The sequence below is a fragment of the Echeneis naucrates genome, chromosome 16 (assembly GCF_900963305.1).
Source record: "Echeneis naucrates chromosome 16, fEcheNa1.1, whole genome shotgun sequence".
Lineage (NCBI taxonomy): Eukaryota > Metazoa > Chordata > Actinopteri > Carangiformes > Echeneidae > Echeneis > Echeneis naucrates.
The window spans coordinates 194232-211545 of record NC_042526.1 but is presented as its reverse complement, the minus strand read 5'-3'; the positions used below and the strand labels follow the sequence as shown (position 1 = coordinate 211545).

At 47.7% G+C, this 17314-nt stretch overlaps 2 protein-coding genes across 11 annotated transcripts; both read left to right on the top strand.

Annotated features, from left to right (window-relative positions):
* The first annotated feature begins 716 nt into the window (after positions 1-716).
* rpgrip1l (RPGRIP1 like) lies at positions 717-11085 on the top strand. 6 transcript variants are annotated; one of them, XM_029523895.1, is made up of 26 exons: positions 717-799; positions 1287-1385; positions 1770-1914; positions 2696-3009; positions 3182-3281; positions 3929-4072; positions 4205-4310; positions 4496-4642; positions 4737-4810; positions 4896-5035; positions 5153-5259; positions 5357-5407; positions 5481-5651; positions 5786-5903; positions 6012-6464; positions 6638-6804; positions 6886-7216; positions 7743-7969; positions 8135-8215; positions 8427-8477; positions 8611-8761; positions 8952-9046; positions 9729-9915; positions 10214-10298; positions 10422-10558; positions 10654-11082. In XM_029523895.1, exons 2-26 carry the CDS (start codon positions 1295-1297, stop codon positions 10830-10832), a joined length of 3852 nt encoding a protein of 1283 aa, XP_029379755.1. In that variant the 5' UTR covers positions 717-799; positions 1287-1294; the 3' UTR covers positions 10833-11082. The 6 variants fall into 6 exon arrangements, with proteins under 6 accessions (XP_029379755.1, XP_029379752.1, XP_029379751.1 ...); XM_029523892.1 differs by having other exon boundaries at positions 6638-7216; positions 8952-9034; positions 10654-11085; XM_029523891.1 differs by having other exon boundaries at positions 6638-7216; positions 10654-11084.
* A 200-nt stretch (positions 11086-11285) lies between these two features.
* On the top strand, positions 11286-16660 carry nox5 (NADPH oxidase, EF-hand calcium binding domain 5). Of its 5 annotated transcripts, XM_029523897.1 has the most exons (17): positions 11291-11358; positions 11613-12079; positions 12298-12448; positions 12558-12768; positions 12891-13128; positions 13282-13435; positions 13520-13692; positions 13962-14144; positions 14296-14428; positions 14499-14644; positions 14725-14901; positions 14984-15028; positions 15196-15320; positions 15400-15484; positions 15559-15658; positions 15735-15901; positions 15995-16660. In XM_029523897.1, the coding sequence occupies exons 2-17, from the start codon at positions 11960-11962 to the stop codon at positions 16124-16126; spliced, it is 2340 nt and encodes a 779-aa protein (XP_029379757.1). In that variant the 5' UTR covers positions 11291-11358; positions 11613-11959; the 3' UTR covers positions 16127-16660. The 5 variants fall into 5 exon arrangements, 3 of the variants coding, with proteins under 3 accessions (XP_029379760.1, XP_029379757.1, XP_029379758.1); XR_003841857.1 differs by lacking the exon at positions 15995-16660 and having other exon boundaries at positions 11286-11358; positions 15400-15479; positions 15735-15851; XR_003841856.1 differs by lacking the exon at positions 15995-16660 and having other exon boundaries at positions 11286-11358; positions 15531-15658; positions 15735-15851.
* The last annotated feature ends 654 nt before the right edge of the window (positions 16661-17314 follow it).

Sequence of the window (17314 nt, the reverse complement as noted above, 5' to 3'; positions counted from 1 at the left end):
CACTTGACCCTGTCGCCCCAACAAAAATCTTCACAAATTACATTTCATTTTACAAAACATCAACACCAAGTTCAAAAAGAAAATAAGAGTGCAGTTGTGCCATCATAACTGATATCTTGAATCAAAAACAAAAGTACAGTAGCCAAATAATGAAATAGTGTTTCATTTGCAATTTGTGCAAAAAACACAAACAAGAGAACTTTCAATGTCCTGTTATGCACCGCACATCCTCTCAAAACGGAGTTGCAAGCATGAAACTGCAACTCTCAAGTCATGCTCAATGTTGAGCTGAGATCTGTATTTCGTTTTCAGAGAAGCAACAGTCTGTCTTGTTTGTGTGTGTGTGATGGTGCTGGCTCTTCTGTGGTCCGCGTCACAAATGTGTCCATGTTGCTCACAGCTACCTGTTTCCTTGTTGTCCCGCTGCATTTATCATCAATCAGTGTTTTCGCACTTTAGTCCCTGGTTATATTTTTCTCCCGGTCTCCTAATGCTCAATAATCATTTTAGCCATGAATTATTACTTTGTTTGTATGTGGGTGTTTTGTTTAGAGTGAATTATCTTTATTGTCATTAAAGAAAAGAATTTACAGTTAGATAGGCATGAAATTGAAAATGTCCTCTCGTTTGTCGCCACACTTTGAGAAGCACTGTGTTACGAGAACAGAACCGTAAGTGCAACTAAAACTGCACTTCCCAGAATTCTCTTCGCGCATGCGTAATAGGGCCATAACGACAAACTGAGCCGTTGTTTTCAGTAGCAACCGTCGCTCAGAACTAAATAAATTCTTCGTTTAAGGTGAGAAAAGTTTTAAAATCAGATTTTGAAGACACTGAGACACTTCCGCCATCACTGTGGTGAATTCTAACGAGGAAAGGGGCTAATATAGCTAACAACGCTAACGTTAGCTAACGGAGCTAACGTTAGCTAAGTTACTTCGGGTTTATCTGTCTTCTATCTGACAGATAAAACCGAAGTAACTTAGTTTACGGCGATCAATATTTTTATGTGATTTTTTTCCAGTGAAGTGAGAGAGTTCAGAAAGCAAGAGGAGGATTGACGGAGAACCGTTTAGCTATTTGCTCACTGATGAAATTAATATTAATTCGTTTTATTGATTAGATGAGTATTTCAGAGGAAGGATTGGGGACAGTCAAGCAAGTTTAAACAAACGTTTTCAGTTCGAGCTTTTAATGATGGATTTTAAAATGGAGTTCGTCGTCGGTAATCTGAGTTTAAGACCATACCCATTTATGTTTTTAAGGCCGGACTTCTCTGTTTTTAGGTTGAGACATGTCAGCTGTGCTCGATGAGACAGCAGCAGACGTCCCAGTCAGAGACCCTAACCCAGTCTGCATGTCCAGGTCGGCTGCTGGTCCACAAGGTGTGTGCTGATTAAACTTGACTGTCTTTGTAACGGCTCTCTAACTATGCAGGTTGTTTTGACTTTGATGCAGTTCCTTAATTTGAGACACGCTTATTGCTGCATTTAATTTTGAATTTGTGTCTCGTGTGAATTAATAACAACAAACCTATAGGGAGCAGGAGAATCATTCTTAATAAGACCTCTGAGCTGTACAAGCAGGAAAGAGGTTTGTTGATCAGTCCAGCATGAAGGAGGGAGAAGGACCAGGTTGTGTGACCTGTTGTGTGTCAGGGGAGACAAGATTGTAGCATCTACTCTGTTTAAGTGTCATCTAAAGTTGTGAATTAACCCTTGAAAATGAAAGTTTTTTTTTTTTTTTTTTTTTAACTTTCCTGCTCACAGACCTGTCAGTGATTCAAAATGCCCGGACTCAACAAGACATCTCTCGGGTCTCAAGGGAGGACCTGGAGGATCGGTTCCTGCGGCTCCATGAGGAGACCCTGCTCCTCAAACAGCATATCCACAAACAGAACGACAAGATCAAAAAGTGAGATTCACACAGATCGCACAAACCTGTTCTCCAGGTGGACACCTGTTCCTCAGCCCACAGTCAGACTCTTCTCCTGGTCCAGGAAGTCCATGTTGGTTCTTGGTTTTCCAGCTCAAAGTTGTACCTGAACCAACTGGACTTGTTCAACAGGTGGACGGTGATGTCATCAGAGTGTCCCTTATCCTTTGGGTGTTGTAAAACTGCTGATTCGGGTCCTGATGAGTGGATCCTTCTGCTTTGAGTGATGAATTTAAGTTTCTTTTTGGTTTGATGTTCAGGTCTGTTCCTTCCTCAGTTTTCTCAACTCAAACACCAGGTTGGTTTTCAAATTCTCTGACACTCCAGACATTCTGATACAGTATTATTCTTTTCTTTATTACTCACTGTGTTGGTCCCTCCTGGATCTTGAGACTGTGTTCATGAAGGTCAAGTGTTGGTGCTCCTTTTCCCACTCCTGGTTCCTTGTTGGGCTTTTATCAGGTGTTTCGTGGTTCTGATGACTCCAGAAGGTCCTGGTCTGGTGAGGACTTTTCCTGTTTACCCCAGTGTGGAAGTTCCTCTTAGCTTCTATGTGGAAAAAAGTCAAACAAAAGTACACAGAGGTCCGGGGTGTTATGAAAGCTTGACTCAAGACCTCACACTTGGTCCAAGTTTACAGGAGCCTATGTTTCCCATAACCCACCTTGATGATGTGTCTGTACTTCATCCCAATTTTGGAGAGACTTCACAGATTGTTCGATTCTTGGCCTTTAACACAATCCTCGTCCTCCCCCTCCAGGCTTGGTACCAAGCTGATGAGGCTAGTGAAGGACAGAGGTCGTATGGAGCGGCTGGCGGTGGGGGAAGCGCAGCCCTTCTGCAGGGTCAGAGACGTGGAAATGGAGGAGATGATGGAGGAGCTCCAGGAGAAGGTCCGGGGCTTGCAGTTCGAGAACGAAGGTCTGAAGCAGCGTCTGCTCCTTGCCAAACAGCAGCTCATGAACTCTCAGAGCAGGAGGCCATCGCTGTACGGTCATGTCCAGTCCAGAGTCAACTCTGGGTTAAAGAGGCAGACAGATGACTCCCCCCCCCGCTCCCAGATACGCCCCAGGAGTGAGTGACAGATCCATACGAGTCCGCAGCAGAGCTTTAAATCACTGTGGGTTTAATGTAAAGTCTCTAAGTTCAGCCTGAAACTCAATGACTGTTAAAGGCTCGTGTTTACTTCATGGACACAGTTCTGCCCAGTAACACGTCATGTCCTCTGTGGTTGTGTCTCCTGCAGGTAGGAGGTGTCTGGAGGGAGGTGGGCGTCCTCCTACTGGTCAACTGCCTCAGTATGGACACAGCCTGCTGGAGGAAGCCAGAGCCGAGATCAGCAACCTGTGAGTGTAGCACAAGGCAATAATAATAAAGCGCTTTTAACTGTGCTCAAAGAAACTGTACAGGAAGCAATGAAAAATATTGTAATCATGCAGAGTAAAGAAAAATACAACAATAACAGCATGCAGAGTAAGATAAAAACACGTTAGAAAAAAACAAAAGGCATAGAGACAATCAACGTTTTATCAAAGTTGATTGTCTCTGTGCAGATTAGAAGAGATACGTCTTGAGCAATGATTTGAATGAAATGAGGTGAGTGCAGTCCTGGAGGGGTGCAGGGAGTGAGTCCGAGAGGTTGGGGGCAGCAACTGAGAAGGCTGTGCCCACCCCGCACCAGGTCTGGTCTTCAACCCTGAGGAGGGTAGACTAATAACTGTCAATCATGCTCATGTGACAAACATTGAAAAATACATTTAACCTGGTTTATTAAGGCAAAATGAAAGAAATATATCCCAACACGCCAAACTTTAATCTGATGTCTCACCTGCCTGACAAATCAGTTTCAGGTCTGTTGGAGACAGGTCTGGAAATCTAAGAGTTGAATATCAAAAGTTTTATATATATATATAAGTTATAAGAGCTAAAGTTTGTCTAGCGATGAGATTTTCACCCGATGGAAATGTTTGGCTGAATTGTGTGTGTGACCCAGAGAGAACGTGGTGGAGTCTCAGCGGAGCCACATGGAGGAGATGGAAGTGGCGTCTGAGCAGCTGAGGGAGGTCATGAGGAAGAAGGAGGTGGAGTATGAAGAGAAACTCCTGCAGCTCAGACAGCTGCAGACCAACAAACTCAGGTACAGTGTGTGTGTGTTTGTTTGTTTACACCTTGTTGAAACCTGCAGCTGAATGTCATCTGCTGTTGGTTTTGTTTAGAGCTGGTCCTCAAACAGGACCCTGGTTTCTGATGGAAATGGTTTCTTTCTCAGGTCACATGTCAACAACAACGTAACAATGATCAAACTGCAGCAGCAGCTGTCGGACAGAACCAATGCTGTCACTGAGCTGGAGGTTCGCTTTCTGCAGCTCCAAAAGGTCAGAGACACAACACGGGACTCTACTGTCTCTGTCCTTCTCACTCTGGGCTCTACTGTCTCCTTTTGGACATTGTTTTTCTGACTTCCATTAGTTCAGAAGAAGTCAAAAAGATGACTGCGGTGAGTGAAGAGGTTCAGACTGAAACCAGGTGTTGAACTCCCTGAATGTTGTCCTGGTTTCAGAGTCAGCTGACGCTGAAGACCAGTCATGATGCAGCGATGGAGAAGGTTGACGAGCTGACGGCTCAGCTGAAAGATGAGAGGCTGAAGAGTCTGGACCTTGAGGCTCAGCTGCAGAGCTGCAACCTGTCTAGGAGAAGGACAGAGCAGGTAACTGCTGGACCACCAGGTCTGCAAGACCATAGGCAATATGTCATATCTCTGGTTAGCCCAGGATCAGGTCTGACTGGTCTCTGTCCATCAGCTGCAGGAACAGCTCAGTGAACTGGAGCAGGAGCGAGACCTGTTGAAAGAGAACAACCAGAGACTGCTGGATCAGTGAGACCACTGATTATTGATGGTTGCAGATGAATTATTGATTTTTGATCATGGTGTGGAGCTGATGGAGTCTCTGTGTGTCCAGAGCCCTGGATGTGTCCCAGCAGCAAAGGTGGAGGATTCAGGAACAGCAACTGAAGCTTCAGATCTCACAGCTGGAGATGGCTCTGAAGGTCGACCTACAGGACAAGAATGAGGTTATCAACAAGTTCAAGGCTGAGAGGGGTATCTGATCACATCACCAATAATCAATAAGCCTTCCAAATGACAATTAACAATTGTCAATTAAGAGGAGTCTGAATCAGCTGATCAGGGATTTGTGGTGTGTTTTTTTTTTTTCAGAAGTGAATGAGAGGCTGACTGATGAGAATAAGAGACTTCAGATCCAGTTTCTGGAGCAGAAACAAGGACTGGAGGAACTCAGAAACCATCTGCAGCTCTACAACAGGGTGAGAGGAAACACTGCACATCACACCCATCAAGGACACACCTGTGTGGAGGGGTGTGACCTTTCACCAGCTTATTGGAATCATAATGTGTTTTTAGGGAAATGAATACGACGTGGCTGAGCTGACAGAAGCACTGATGCTCATGAAGGTCAGAGGGAAACAGTGTGTGTTTCATTGTGTGTTACAGTGTGTGTTACAGTGCAGACCTCCCTCCCCCACAGATGCATAAATCCCAGCAGAAAGGTGACCTGGGCTTCCTGGAGATGGAGGAAGGTGGGGGCTCAGAAAGCTCCATCAGGGAGCTGCGAGCTGCTCACGCCGAGACCATCCAGGAGCTGGAGAAGACCAGAAACCTCCTGAACATTGAGAGCAGGATCAGCAGAGACTACAAGGTAAAGCGAGATGCGTGCAGACCTGCAGAAGTTAATACCTGTGTGGTCATCAGCAGTGGACACATCATCATATGAGGTCATGAGCTGTTTGGCCTTGAATCAGCTGCTCAGCTGTGACTGTGTGAACTGTGCAGGTGGAGCTGGAGGCTGTGCATGAGAAGATGGACAGAGACAGACTGGAGTACAAGCAGAGGCTGGACAGACAGGCTCAGCTGCTGGACACCAGAATGGAGAAGATCAGGGGGCTGGAAGGTACAAGGTCCAGATATAACACAACACCCTGCCCCCTTCTTCCTCTTGTGGCGTCAGCGATGACCACGAGTTGTTGTCTATGATCATTTGTGCATCTTCACTCCTCAGCTCAGATTAGAGAAGTCGCCTATGGTACCAAAACCTATGTCTTCAAGCCAGATGTCACGGATGAGGAGGAGGAGGATGCCATAGATGAAACTCTTCAGCTGGAGCGTGGAGAAAACCTCCTGGAGCTGCAGATAGTTGGTGCCACGCTGTCTCCCTCAACCCTGGATGCTCTGGGTGACGCTGAGCCATCCACCTTCTGCACATACTCCTTCTACTTGTTCGAGCTGCACTCCACTCCAGTGGTGATGAGCCACAGGCCAAGGTATGGCTTCACTTCAAAGTATTTGGTGAGCATGGACAACCACTTCCTGGACTTCCTCAGCAGAGCCTCTGTGGCAGTAGAACTACATCAGGCTCTGGGTCTGGACTGGAGGACTCTGGGCACTGCACACCTGAGTCTGCGGCAGCTGCTGGAGCATGATGGGAAAGTTCATGGGGCTGCACAGTTGGTGGGTGAGTGAAGCTGTCGACTGTAGATGTCTGTTGCAAATGCTGGATCAGGTCCAAGTTCCAGACTCACTGTGGAGACTTACAGATTGCTGCCCCTCCCCCCATTGATAGTGATAATGGGTGTCTAACCGTGAGAGCAGGACTCAGTTGACCTAATGGCACGTTTCCCTCCTCAGGTGTGTCCGAGGGGGCGTGGTCTGTGAGCTCAGAGGGAATGTGGTCTGTGGGGTCTGTGGAGTATTGGCTGAGGCTAAGGATCCCCATGACAGAAACCATCTGCCTTTATCAGGAGCGGATGAAGGCAGTGAGCTCGGTCAGTGCTGCTGTGGAGGTCGACTCTCAGGTACCTGCTGGGGTTTCTGCTCTTCTGAGCGGTATCTGCTTGAACTTCAGTTCAGTCTGTAATGAGCCCATTGTTTTCCAGCCTCCGAGCAGCAGCTGGAACCAGCTCCTCATCACTGTCCTCTGCTGTCGAGACCTTCAATCCAGAACCTCCTGCTGCCCCAGTGCCTATGTGGTCTACAGGTTTTTTGACTTCTCTGACTGTCCCACTGCCACCGTTTACGACAGCTGTGATCCCCAATTCAATGAGCTCAGGTCCTACTCAGTCCTGATGGATGAAAGTCTGGACCAGTACCTGAAGTCTGAGGTCCTTCAGTTCTACGTGTTTGACGACAGAGAGGAACAGATGGACACATACCTGGGGAAGACCAGAGTCCCTCTGCTTTCCCTGGCTCAGGATAAGGGGTTCACAGGTGAGGTTGAGCCACAGCGAATGAGAAATTTGTCAATTATTTTGAGACAAGATATTCCTTTATTTGTCCCACAATTAGGAAATTCACATTGTTCCTGCAGCAAGTGGACAGTGAATAGAAGAGCAGAACAAAAAGAATGACATGGACAACAAATAACAAGCACAGAAAAATATAAAAAAAATGGTTGCAGACAATGGATGTTGTCTGCAGAGCAGTCAGTTCAAAGATTGATAGACGTTACAGATTTTTATTGGTTGGTTTAGTCTCTTTTAGTAAGATGATCAGCCATGAGGATGTGGGTCTGAGATTAGACCTGGACTCCATGTGTCCAGTTCCTCAGAGCCAGGCCACACCAGCTAACATGATTGTTTCCTAAGTAATGATCAATATGATGGATTGATTTCAATCGCTCCTTGTGTTCCAGACGTTTAAGTCTCCTGTTTGTCTCAGTCTTCTATACAGAGACAGACCTGAGACCTGCTGAAGACCTCTCACCTGAAAGTACTGTGGTCTGGTTTGTGTTCAGGTGTGTTTGAACTCAGTAACCCCTCTGGACTTGCTGCCGGGCACATAGAGGTGACACTGACTTGGAAGTTCACTTATTACCCTGAGCTCCCTGAGGAACCTGCAGGCCTGAAGAAAGAGGGACCACTGAAAGTCAGAGCCCCTGAGGAGATACACCACCTGGAAGAGAAGGAGGAGGAGGAGGACAACACAAAAGGGAGTCTTCACCTGTCTCAAGTTCACCCTGAGGTCAGAACCTGGATTAACAGTAGAGAGTGTGATCAAACAGGAGTGGTGGAGATTCAGGTCTGGTCTTAGTCCTGAGTGAACGCCCGACTAGAGTCCTTGTTACTGAAGCAGCATTTGAGAGTCTGAGACCAGGTTTTTGACCAGCTGATAGTTTCTTTCCTTCAGGCTCCAAAACTAAAACAGACCACTCTGCTGAGAGGAGGACTGGCTACCAAGAAGGTCACCTTCGTGGACCCCTCAGACCAGGTGAGAATTCTCAGGTACTGTTATCTGTAGACAAGAGGGACCAGATTTTGGACTAGACGAGCCAGCTAAGATCAGGTTGAGACCAGAGAGACTGGAGACCAGGAGACCAGACTGAACATGGTCCTTAATAGAGGTTTTTACAGTAACGTGGAGTGGAAATGGACCAACAGACCAATTTTGACCAGAAACCATTTGAATGTTGTCCTGTCAGGTTGAAGACTGGAGGACAGACCAGACAGAGACATCGCCCCCTGCTGTCAAGGTAAGCAATCCAGATCCAGGTTGATCTCTGGATATTGTCACAGTGTGTATTGATGTGTGTTTGAGTGTGTTAGAGTTTGTGTTATAGTATTATTTTAGCAGTTTTTTACAATGTGTGTTTGAATGGTTTGCAGTGTATGTTGTTTTCTCAGGTGAGCCCACAGGAGGAGGAGGATGATGATGATGATGAAGAAGATGAGTCTCATGTCTCTGAGGGACAGCTGGTCCCAGCCAGTTCTCAGTCTCTCTCTGAGGACTCTGACATCTCTGAGGACATGGTCCAAAGTAAGGACACAGATATTGATTGTGTGTGTGTGCTGTCTCCAGCAGAAAAGTCATAAAAATTAAATGAGCTATCCAGAATCTTAAGAGCAAACCTCATAAATCTTAATGACAGACCTCACAGCTGATTCAGGTCAACTCGTCAGTTTACTTGTTTTCCTCACTTCTTCTACGTCTTCCTTTTTCCATCCAGACGTAGAGGATGCTCCGGACACCAAACAGGATCAGAGTGAGTCCACCCAGTCCGACAGTGATGACTGCATCATTCAGACCCAGGTGAGGAGGAAGGTGAGTGAAGCCCCTCCCATACAGCCTAGGCCAGAATGATGGAGCAGAACAGAAGGAATCAGTGCTGCTGTTGTGTTTGTGTAGACGTCCCCGGAGCGCACAGCTCATTTTTGATTGTGCTGTGATTTGTGTTTCTGTGTTTGTGGAGGTTGAGTTCGATTTTACAGGAAGCAGGAAGTTGTTTCTTCAGTCTTTATCGATCTACACAGAAGATGGAGTTGCTCCATCAGCGTCCAATCAGGAGAGACTCGTTACCCTGAACCAACAGGACAGCAACAAACCAGCTGCTTTTCTGTCGATCACTAATTCATCAATGAATCATGGGCATAATTAGTTTATTTAAGGTTGTTCAGTCCTGTTGTCATAACAACCACCAAGAAGTTTTATTTTCTTACACTTTCTTACTTTAAGATAAAGGAGGGCTCTGGGAATCAAGCCCAGAACCTTCCTGTTTTTAGCCTACAGTGTTAACCACTGCTCCATTGTGCCACCTTATTTACTCTTATATACTCATTGAAAGTCAGGTAAACAAGGATCAAACTTAAATAAAAAAAGTTTCCCTGACCCTGAAATCACCACACTTGTAGACCAGACCTGTATTACCTTTAAGGACACTAAAAACTGCTGCAAAATCTCAGAACTGAACTGTCCTGGTCCTGGTCTGTGTTCTGTTGTTCCTCAGCCCTCAGAGCGGGTGCGGGTGGAGATTGTGTCTCTGAGTCTGAGGCCAGAGTCCCGCGTGGCCCAGGATGCCAGTGTGGTGCGTCTGTTTGTCGAGTATTCTTTCCTGGATCTGCCCACAGAGGAGACCCCGCTGTCTCTGCCCAAACCCCCCCAGGGCAAGACCATCAACTACAACTACAGCAAAGGTAAGTCTCTGGACCTCTGGTCCACAGGAAGTCCGGCAAGATCAGGACCTGTTTTCTATAGACAGGGACTCAGTGTGACCCACATCACACACAATAATGCTGTCATTAAAGCATTTTAACGATGAACAGCAACAACACACATTTGACAGTGAAGGCATAACTGATGCAGCTTGGTCAGAGAAATGATCAAGCAGGAGGGCAGAGGCTTGGCCTTCGGTCATCATGGCGTCACTAATGGCGAGTCAGATAGGTTCAGTGTAGCCCCTCCTCCCTGGGCTGACCGGTGTCTCCTCATCAGTCATTCCCTTGGATGCTGAGGACAATGTGGTGAGGCGGCGGCTTCTGAGGAGTGTCCTCCAGCGACGAAACCCTCCGATGGAAAGGTGAGGTCACATCTGAGACAGGAAATCACATGACTACAGCTCCATCTGTAGCCAGGGGAGGGGCCACATTACAGGCATAGGACTGCTAATGATTCATGTTTGGGGGGGCGACGGGTCCACCAGGATCCGGTTCACGGTGGTAAGCGAACCACCAGAGGAGGAGGAGCAAGACCAAGAATGTGAAGACGTGGGTGTTGCCTCCATCAGGATCACTGACATCCTGGACACACGACAAGACCTGACTGAGACTAGGCTGGACGGTCAGGATGCACACAGACGCACACCAACTTTATATTTCAATCTTACTGTTGGTTCTCACACTGTGTGTGCGTGTGTCTGTCCCTGTGTTGTGTAGTGATGTGTGTGAAGGACAGCAGCAAGGTGGTTGGGAGTCTAGTTGTGTCTGTTGAGGCACTGGAGGCTCTGCTGTCCATCATGGAAGACCCAGACCAGCACCCTCAACAAACCCCCTCCGGATTCCATCAGCATGAGCACTCACCCCGGCTAACATCATCGGATGACATCACCAGCTGACATCATTAGCTGACCTGCGTCTCAGTGACATCATGTCTGATCCTGTGCTGCACATCAGTGTTCACTTTAAGGTCACGGGTGAAATGAGCATCTGGAAAAGATACTCATCAGATCCAAGTCCAGGTCCATGTTGACGTGAGGGTCATCTGTGGTCCAGATCAGCATTTTGTGTTAAATAATATTGTGTATAATAATTAAGTTGTGTAAATCAGCTGTTTCCTGATGTTTTGTATTGAATCTAATAAAGTTTTTCTGAAAATGAGACAGTTTTAACTGGACATAAATCAACACTGAAGCTTTAGGAATGAAACTATAAACTAATAAGTCTGGAGCACGCAAAGCTTTCGTCCTTAGTGTGAAAACGTCTGATATCAGCTCAGGATGTGTCGTCTCCTCTGACCAGCTGATGGCGGCGGTGGCTCGGTGGGCGGCAGGATGTCAGCTCCAGCTGACAGATGGGACCTGAGGACAGACAGAGGAGATGCAGACTCAGACTGAGCTGACGAAGGAGACGCTGCCACAGCAGGTAGGATGGATTAATTCTGTGTCTCGTCCATTCATCGTTATTGCTTTAAACATTCCCTGACAAAATGCATTTAATTAATGATCACTAATCAATAACTAATGATCATCAGACCAGTTATTGATTCTACCGGCACCATCTTTCAAACAACAAAACTGAGAGATGTTCACTTTAGTCATGATTAATGGCCCCAGTTTGCGTGTTTGTTGTGTTTCCCCCACTGCTGTCTCCATGGTAACGACGTCATGATGCTGCAGCTCTGTGTGAAAACAGCAGGACATCCAGAGAACTTCAGCTGTTCATGAAGGTTGGCCATTTAAGCCGAGACACACAACGGCCTCAGACAGGCACACATAGTTCTTGTGACACAGCAGCAGAACGTGCGTCTGTCACCAAAGATCATCTGAGGTTAAAGTTGATTTTCTTGTTAATTAGCTGATCAGATCGAACGACTTACTGAGTGGGAGGTCATTTCACTTCATCTACCAGTTTAATTCCATAAGTACTTTCCCACCGGTAAAACCTCCAGGTGACTGATCAGAGGAGAAGCACCTCTGGACCTGGACCAAACCGCACCAGACCAAGAAAGGGACCTTGATTCACCATGAGTCTGGACGAGGATGCTCGCTGGCTGGAGTGGGTCACCAGACAGTTTGAGAGCATCGCAGGAGACGACAAGGAGATCGACCTGGACGAGTTCAAGACGGCCCTGAAGGTCAAAGAGGTGAGTCCTGGATCTGAACCTAGACCCGACACAGAGTCCCTATCCTGCTCACAGACCTGACTCTGATGGCATGTGTCGCAGTGTTGTGTTGTTGTATGCCTCTTTGTATGTTTTCCTATTGTTATGTTATTTTTGTCTGTTGTTTTGTTGTGTCACAATCTTGTTGTTTTGTCAACACATTGCTGTTCTGTTGTCATCATTCTGTTGTTGCCGTGCAGTCTTTCTTTGCAGAGCGGTTCTTCTCCCTGTTCGACTCTGATGGAAGTTGCTCCATCAGTCTGGACGAGCTGCTTGAAGCTCTGGAGCTTCTGATTCACGGCAGTGACACGGACAAGCTGAAGTTCCTGTTCCAGGTCTACGACGTGGATGGTCAGTAGCCAACATGCCCCCGCTCCTGGGGGTCCTCATGGTGGACTGCCAGCCCCCGGGGATCTACCCCTTCTGTAATGTTCCACTCACTCAGTGTGCGCGTCCACAGGCAGCGGCTCCATCGACCCTGACGAGCTCAGGACGGTCCTGAAGTCCTGCCTGCGTGAGAGCGCTATCTCTCTGCCAGAAGAGAAACTTGACGACCTGACACTGGCACTGTTTGAGTCCGCCGATAAGGACCAGAGTGGAGCCATCACCTTTGAGGAGCTGAAGGCCGAATTGGAGACCTTCCCCGAGGTGATGGAGAACCTCACCATCAGGTGTGCACCCCAATACACAACAGAAACACAACAGCACAGACAATTGTTGCTCTTGGAGCTCAGTGTTGGTTCTCCACCAGCTGCTGCTCCAGAACATTATAAGTTCAGGGTTCGCTCCGCAGTGCTGCTAACTGGCTGAAGCCTCCAGACCTGGACCAGAAGAAGCGTCAGACTCCTCGTTACCTGACTCGGGCCTACTGGCACAACAACAGCAGGAAGCTGCTGTTCCTGTGTGTGTTCGCTGGCCTGAACCTGCTGCTGTTCACTGGTGCCGTGCTGCAGCACCGCAGGGGTGGGGCCTGGTTCATGGTGGCCAAGGGTTGTGGACAGTGTCTCAACTTTAACTGCACCTTTGTCATGGTACGAATCCGGGGGGGCTTTAATCTTCATTTACTTTAAAGGTCCATGAGAGAGCTAACCGCTGGTCTGTGATAGGCCTGTTCACTCTAATGGACTCTGTGAAGATCAGTTTTGACTTCAATATTTTGATGTTGTGGACCTTCACCTGCGCAGGTGCTGATGCTGCGGCGCTGTCTGACATGGCTAAGGGCAACCTGGGTTGTGAGGGTCTTACCTCTGGACCAGAACATCCTGCTGCACCAGATTGTGGGCTATGCCATTCTCTGCTACACCCTGGTGCACACCACCGCTCACGTCTTCAACTTTGGTACAGACGCCAGCAGGGGACGGATGGGTGCAGACAGTTGACGCCTCTGTGTCAGACCTGCTCATGTCTCTGTGTGTCTCTTAGTCCAGCTGTCGGAGACCAGCGAGTTCGGTCTGTGGGAGTACCTGCTGACCACGCGGCCCGGGATTGGCTGGGTGAAGGGGACAGCCTCGCTGACTGGGGTGGTCCTGCAGGTAGTGATCTGCCTCATGGTGCTCTGCTCCAGCACCTTTGTACGGCGCAGTGGACACTTCGAAGTAAGACACAAATAGATCTGATGGATCAGAGTGAATGAGATTCTCCTGGTCTGTCACATGATAAGTTACGGTTCAATATCAATATCATCACTATCATTCATGCAATGAGCGTGTGTGTCAGTGGCTCCCTCTGGTGTCTTTGGCCAGTTACTACAGTAATCATGAGGACCCTGACCTCAAGAGTCCTGCTCCTGAGGACAGGGACACATGATTAGACACACACACAGTGTCAATGGTGGACTGAAACCTGGACTGCTGGTCCTCCTCAGGTCTTCTACTGGTCCCATTTGTCCTATGTATGGGTCTGGTCTCTGCTCCTGATCCACTGTGCCAACTTCTGGAAGTGGTTTGTTGTCCCAGGTCTGGTCTTCATCCTGGAGAAGATCGTGGGAATTGCTGTGTCCCGGATGGGAGGACTTTACATTGTGGAGGTGAACCTGCTGCCCTCCAAGGTAACACACAGACACACAACAACCACAGACCCACAAACACAAACAGGGTGATGGTGTGTCAGAGTCCAACAGGGTCAGGGCCCAACAGGGTCAGGGCCCAACAGGGTCAGAGTCCAACAGGGTCAGAGTCCAACAGGGTCCTTGTCCTCAGGTGACTCATCTGGTGATCAGACGTCCTCAGTTCTTTCACTTCAAACCGGGAGACTACGTCTACATTAACATCCCCGACATCGCCAAATACGAGTGGCACCCATTCACCATCAGCAGTGCCCCCGAGCAGTCCGGTATGCCTCATCCGGGGGGGCGGGGCTACAGTTAGATCTCCCACTAACTTCTGTGACCTTTGACCTGCAGACACCCTGTGGCTCCACATCCGCTCCATGGGCCAGTGGACCAATAGATTGTACGAGTACTTCAGAATACCAGAGAGTCCAGAACCTGGACCCTGTCCCAGAAGACTGGCCACCAGTCTGAGGATCCGCAGACAGCAGGAGGTCCAGGTACACCACCAGACACATGACAGACAGACAGACAGACAGACAGACAGTCAGTCAGTCTCAGTGACCTCTGACCTCTGCAGGCTGGCCTGTTCGGCTTGGACTCTAACGGAGCTGTGGCGTCCAATCAGGACGATGACATCGAGCTGACCATGTTCCGACAGAATGGCTCCTGGGCCAGTGTTGTCCCAGAGACGGGAGATCGACTCCCAGACGAGCTGGGGCCAGCAGAGAGAGGGGAGGCCCCGCCCCTCAGGGAGGTAAAGTCATGTGGTCTGGACCTGAGCTCAGAACCAGACTCTGTTCAGACCTTTGACTCCTGGTTCTGTTCGGGTTTTGCAGGTCAACCCCAAATTTGGAGAAAACCACAGATTCTGTAACATCAAGGTGAGTCACACCTACTGACCGACCAATCTGGTGACATCACATTCACCACCACCCCATCGAAACTAGATGAGAGCCTGCTCTCTGATTGGCTTAAGTTGTGGTACTCCAGGAAAGACCCTGACCAGGTTTCAGGTCTAGGTGATCCAGCTCACAGTCTGTTCTGTCAGTGTTATGTAGACGGACCCTACGGGACCCCCACCAGACAGATCTTCGCCTCTGAACACGCTGTCTTAATCGGCGCCGGTATCGGCATCACACCCTTTGCTTCCATTCTGCAGAGCATCATGTACAGGTAAGAAAGGTGCCGTGACCAGGACTACATGAGGTCAGAGGTCAGAGGACAGGTCTAACCTTCATGACTTCTTCTCCAGATACAGACGCAGAAAGCAGAACTGCCCCAATTGTAACTACTCCTGGTGTGAGAACATCAAGGACAGTGACATGAAGCTGCGTAAGGTACCAGACATCTGTCTCAGCCTGTCTCACCCCCTATCTGTCTCAGCCTGTCTCACTCTGTCTCACCTGCTCAGGTGGACTTCATCTGGATCAACAGAGACCAGAAGTCATTTGAATGGTTTGTTAGTTTACTGACCAAGCTGGAGATGGACCAGGCTGATGAGGAACCAGAAGGTGAGGGGGGATGCATTAGTGATTCAGGACCAGGACCAGGAGCAGGATCTGGATCATTGTCTCTGTGTCTTTCCAGGCCGGTTCCTAGAGATGCACATGTACATGACGTCGGCTCTCAGTAAGAATGACATGAAGGCCATCGGCTTGCAGATGGCGTTGGACCTTTTGGCCAAGAAGGAAAAAAGGGACTCCATCACTGGACTGAGGACCAGGACTCAGCCTGGAAGACCAGAGTGGGGGAAGGTGAGAGATCAGGCCATTTCTGGGGTCTGTCTGGGTCTGTCTGGTTCCAGATCATGAGGTTGCAATTGTGTGTGTGTGTGTGTGTTGTGTTAGGTGTTCCAGAAGGTTTCTGAGGAGAACAAGGGGAAGGTCCATGTGTTCTACTGTGGTTCTCCAGCTCTGGCTAAAGTCATCAAGGCTCAGTGTGAACACTTTGGCTTCAACTTCTACAAGGAGAACTTCTGAGCTTGTGCGTGTATGTGTTTGTATCTGTGTTAGGGAAGGAAAATGATTTCCAATAATCACTGAATCAGTAACTTTTAAAATGTGGTGATGGTTTTTTCTCTTAAGGGGTCTGTTGTTATTTCTGTTGTTCTCAGCAGGAAATATGATTCTAGTGCTTAATATGAAAATAAAGCTTTTATTTTCCGTACTTGTGCCCTGTTAAGATGAGCTGTTCCTGAGTTATTCTCTGTTATCTGTTCACACAGTTGTTTTTTGGATAGAGACACTTTTTGCTTCAAATAAGGAATCAACTGAAGAGCTTCTCGCTCTGTCTGTGTGTCTTTGGGTGTTCAGTATGTGTGGAGCAGATGTTCGTTGGTGAACACTCAAATAGTTCCCGGAAACGTTTGAATAGCATTTGCACTGGAAATGTACATCTCCAACATGTGAGTGTGTGTTTTTCCAGGTCCATAACAACTGTCTTGTGTCAGTGCAATTGTTATTGTGTCTGGTCTTACTGGTCACAGTCTAGCTGTTGTGCTGGTGATCTCTCTTGTCTCGTCATTAAAGTCCACGATTGGTCAAAGGTTGGTGTTTCTTTGAAGACAATGGCCTTCTCAGAGGAAACAGTCCAGATGTTAGTGGTGGGAGGGTGGGTTCTGGTGTGCTGCAGCTTCCAGTGACAGTGACCTTCCGGTGGAGGCTGAGCTGCAGTGAAGAAAGAGTCAATGATCATATGATTGAACACACGGATTTTAAAAAGTCACGTGACTTGTTATCAATAAAACTCTGCTGTGACTGTGTCAACAGTTACAGCTTCAGGAAACCGATGATGATGATGATGAAGGTCCAGAGTGTGCTGACTGATGAAGACATGAAGTGACCACAGAACCAGGGGCGGGCCTGGTTATATAGGGGGTGGAGTCAACAATCATAGCTAAAATAATAACTACAATGAAGTAAAAATAAAGGAAATATAAAGGTCCTTTGTTATGAACCTTAACTGTTTCCATAGTTTACAAAAACTATTGGAATTAAATTAAGCTAAAGAGCAGGTAACTGCTGCTAAATACTTCCTGAGATCTACTGACGTCACTAAATTGAATAAAAAATTAAAATGTATAACTCTTTGCATTAATTAATCGTATTAAAGCTCTTCTGACAGCTAATCGTTTCAGAACAGCCTCCTGCTGCAGTAAATTTAGATTT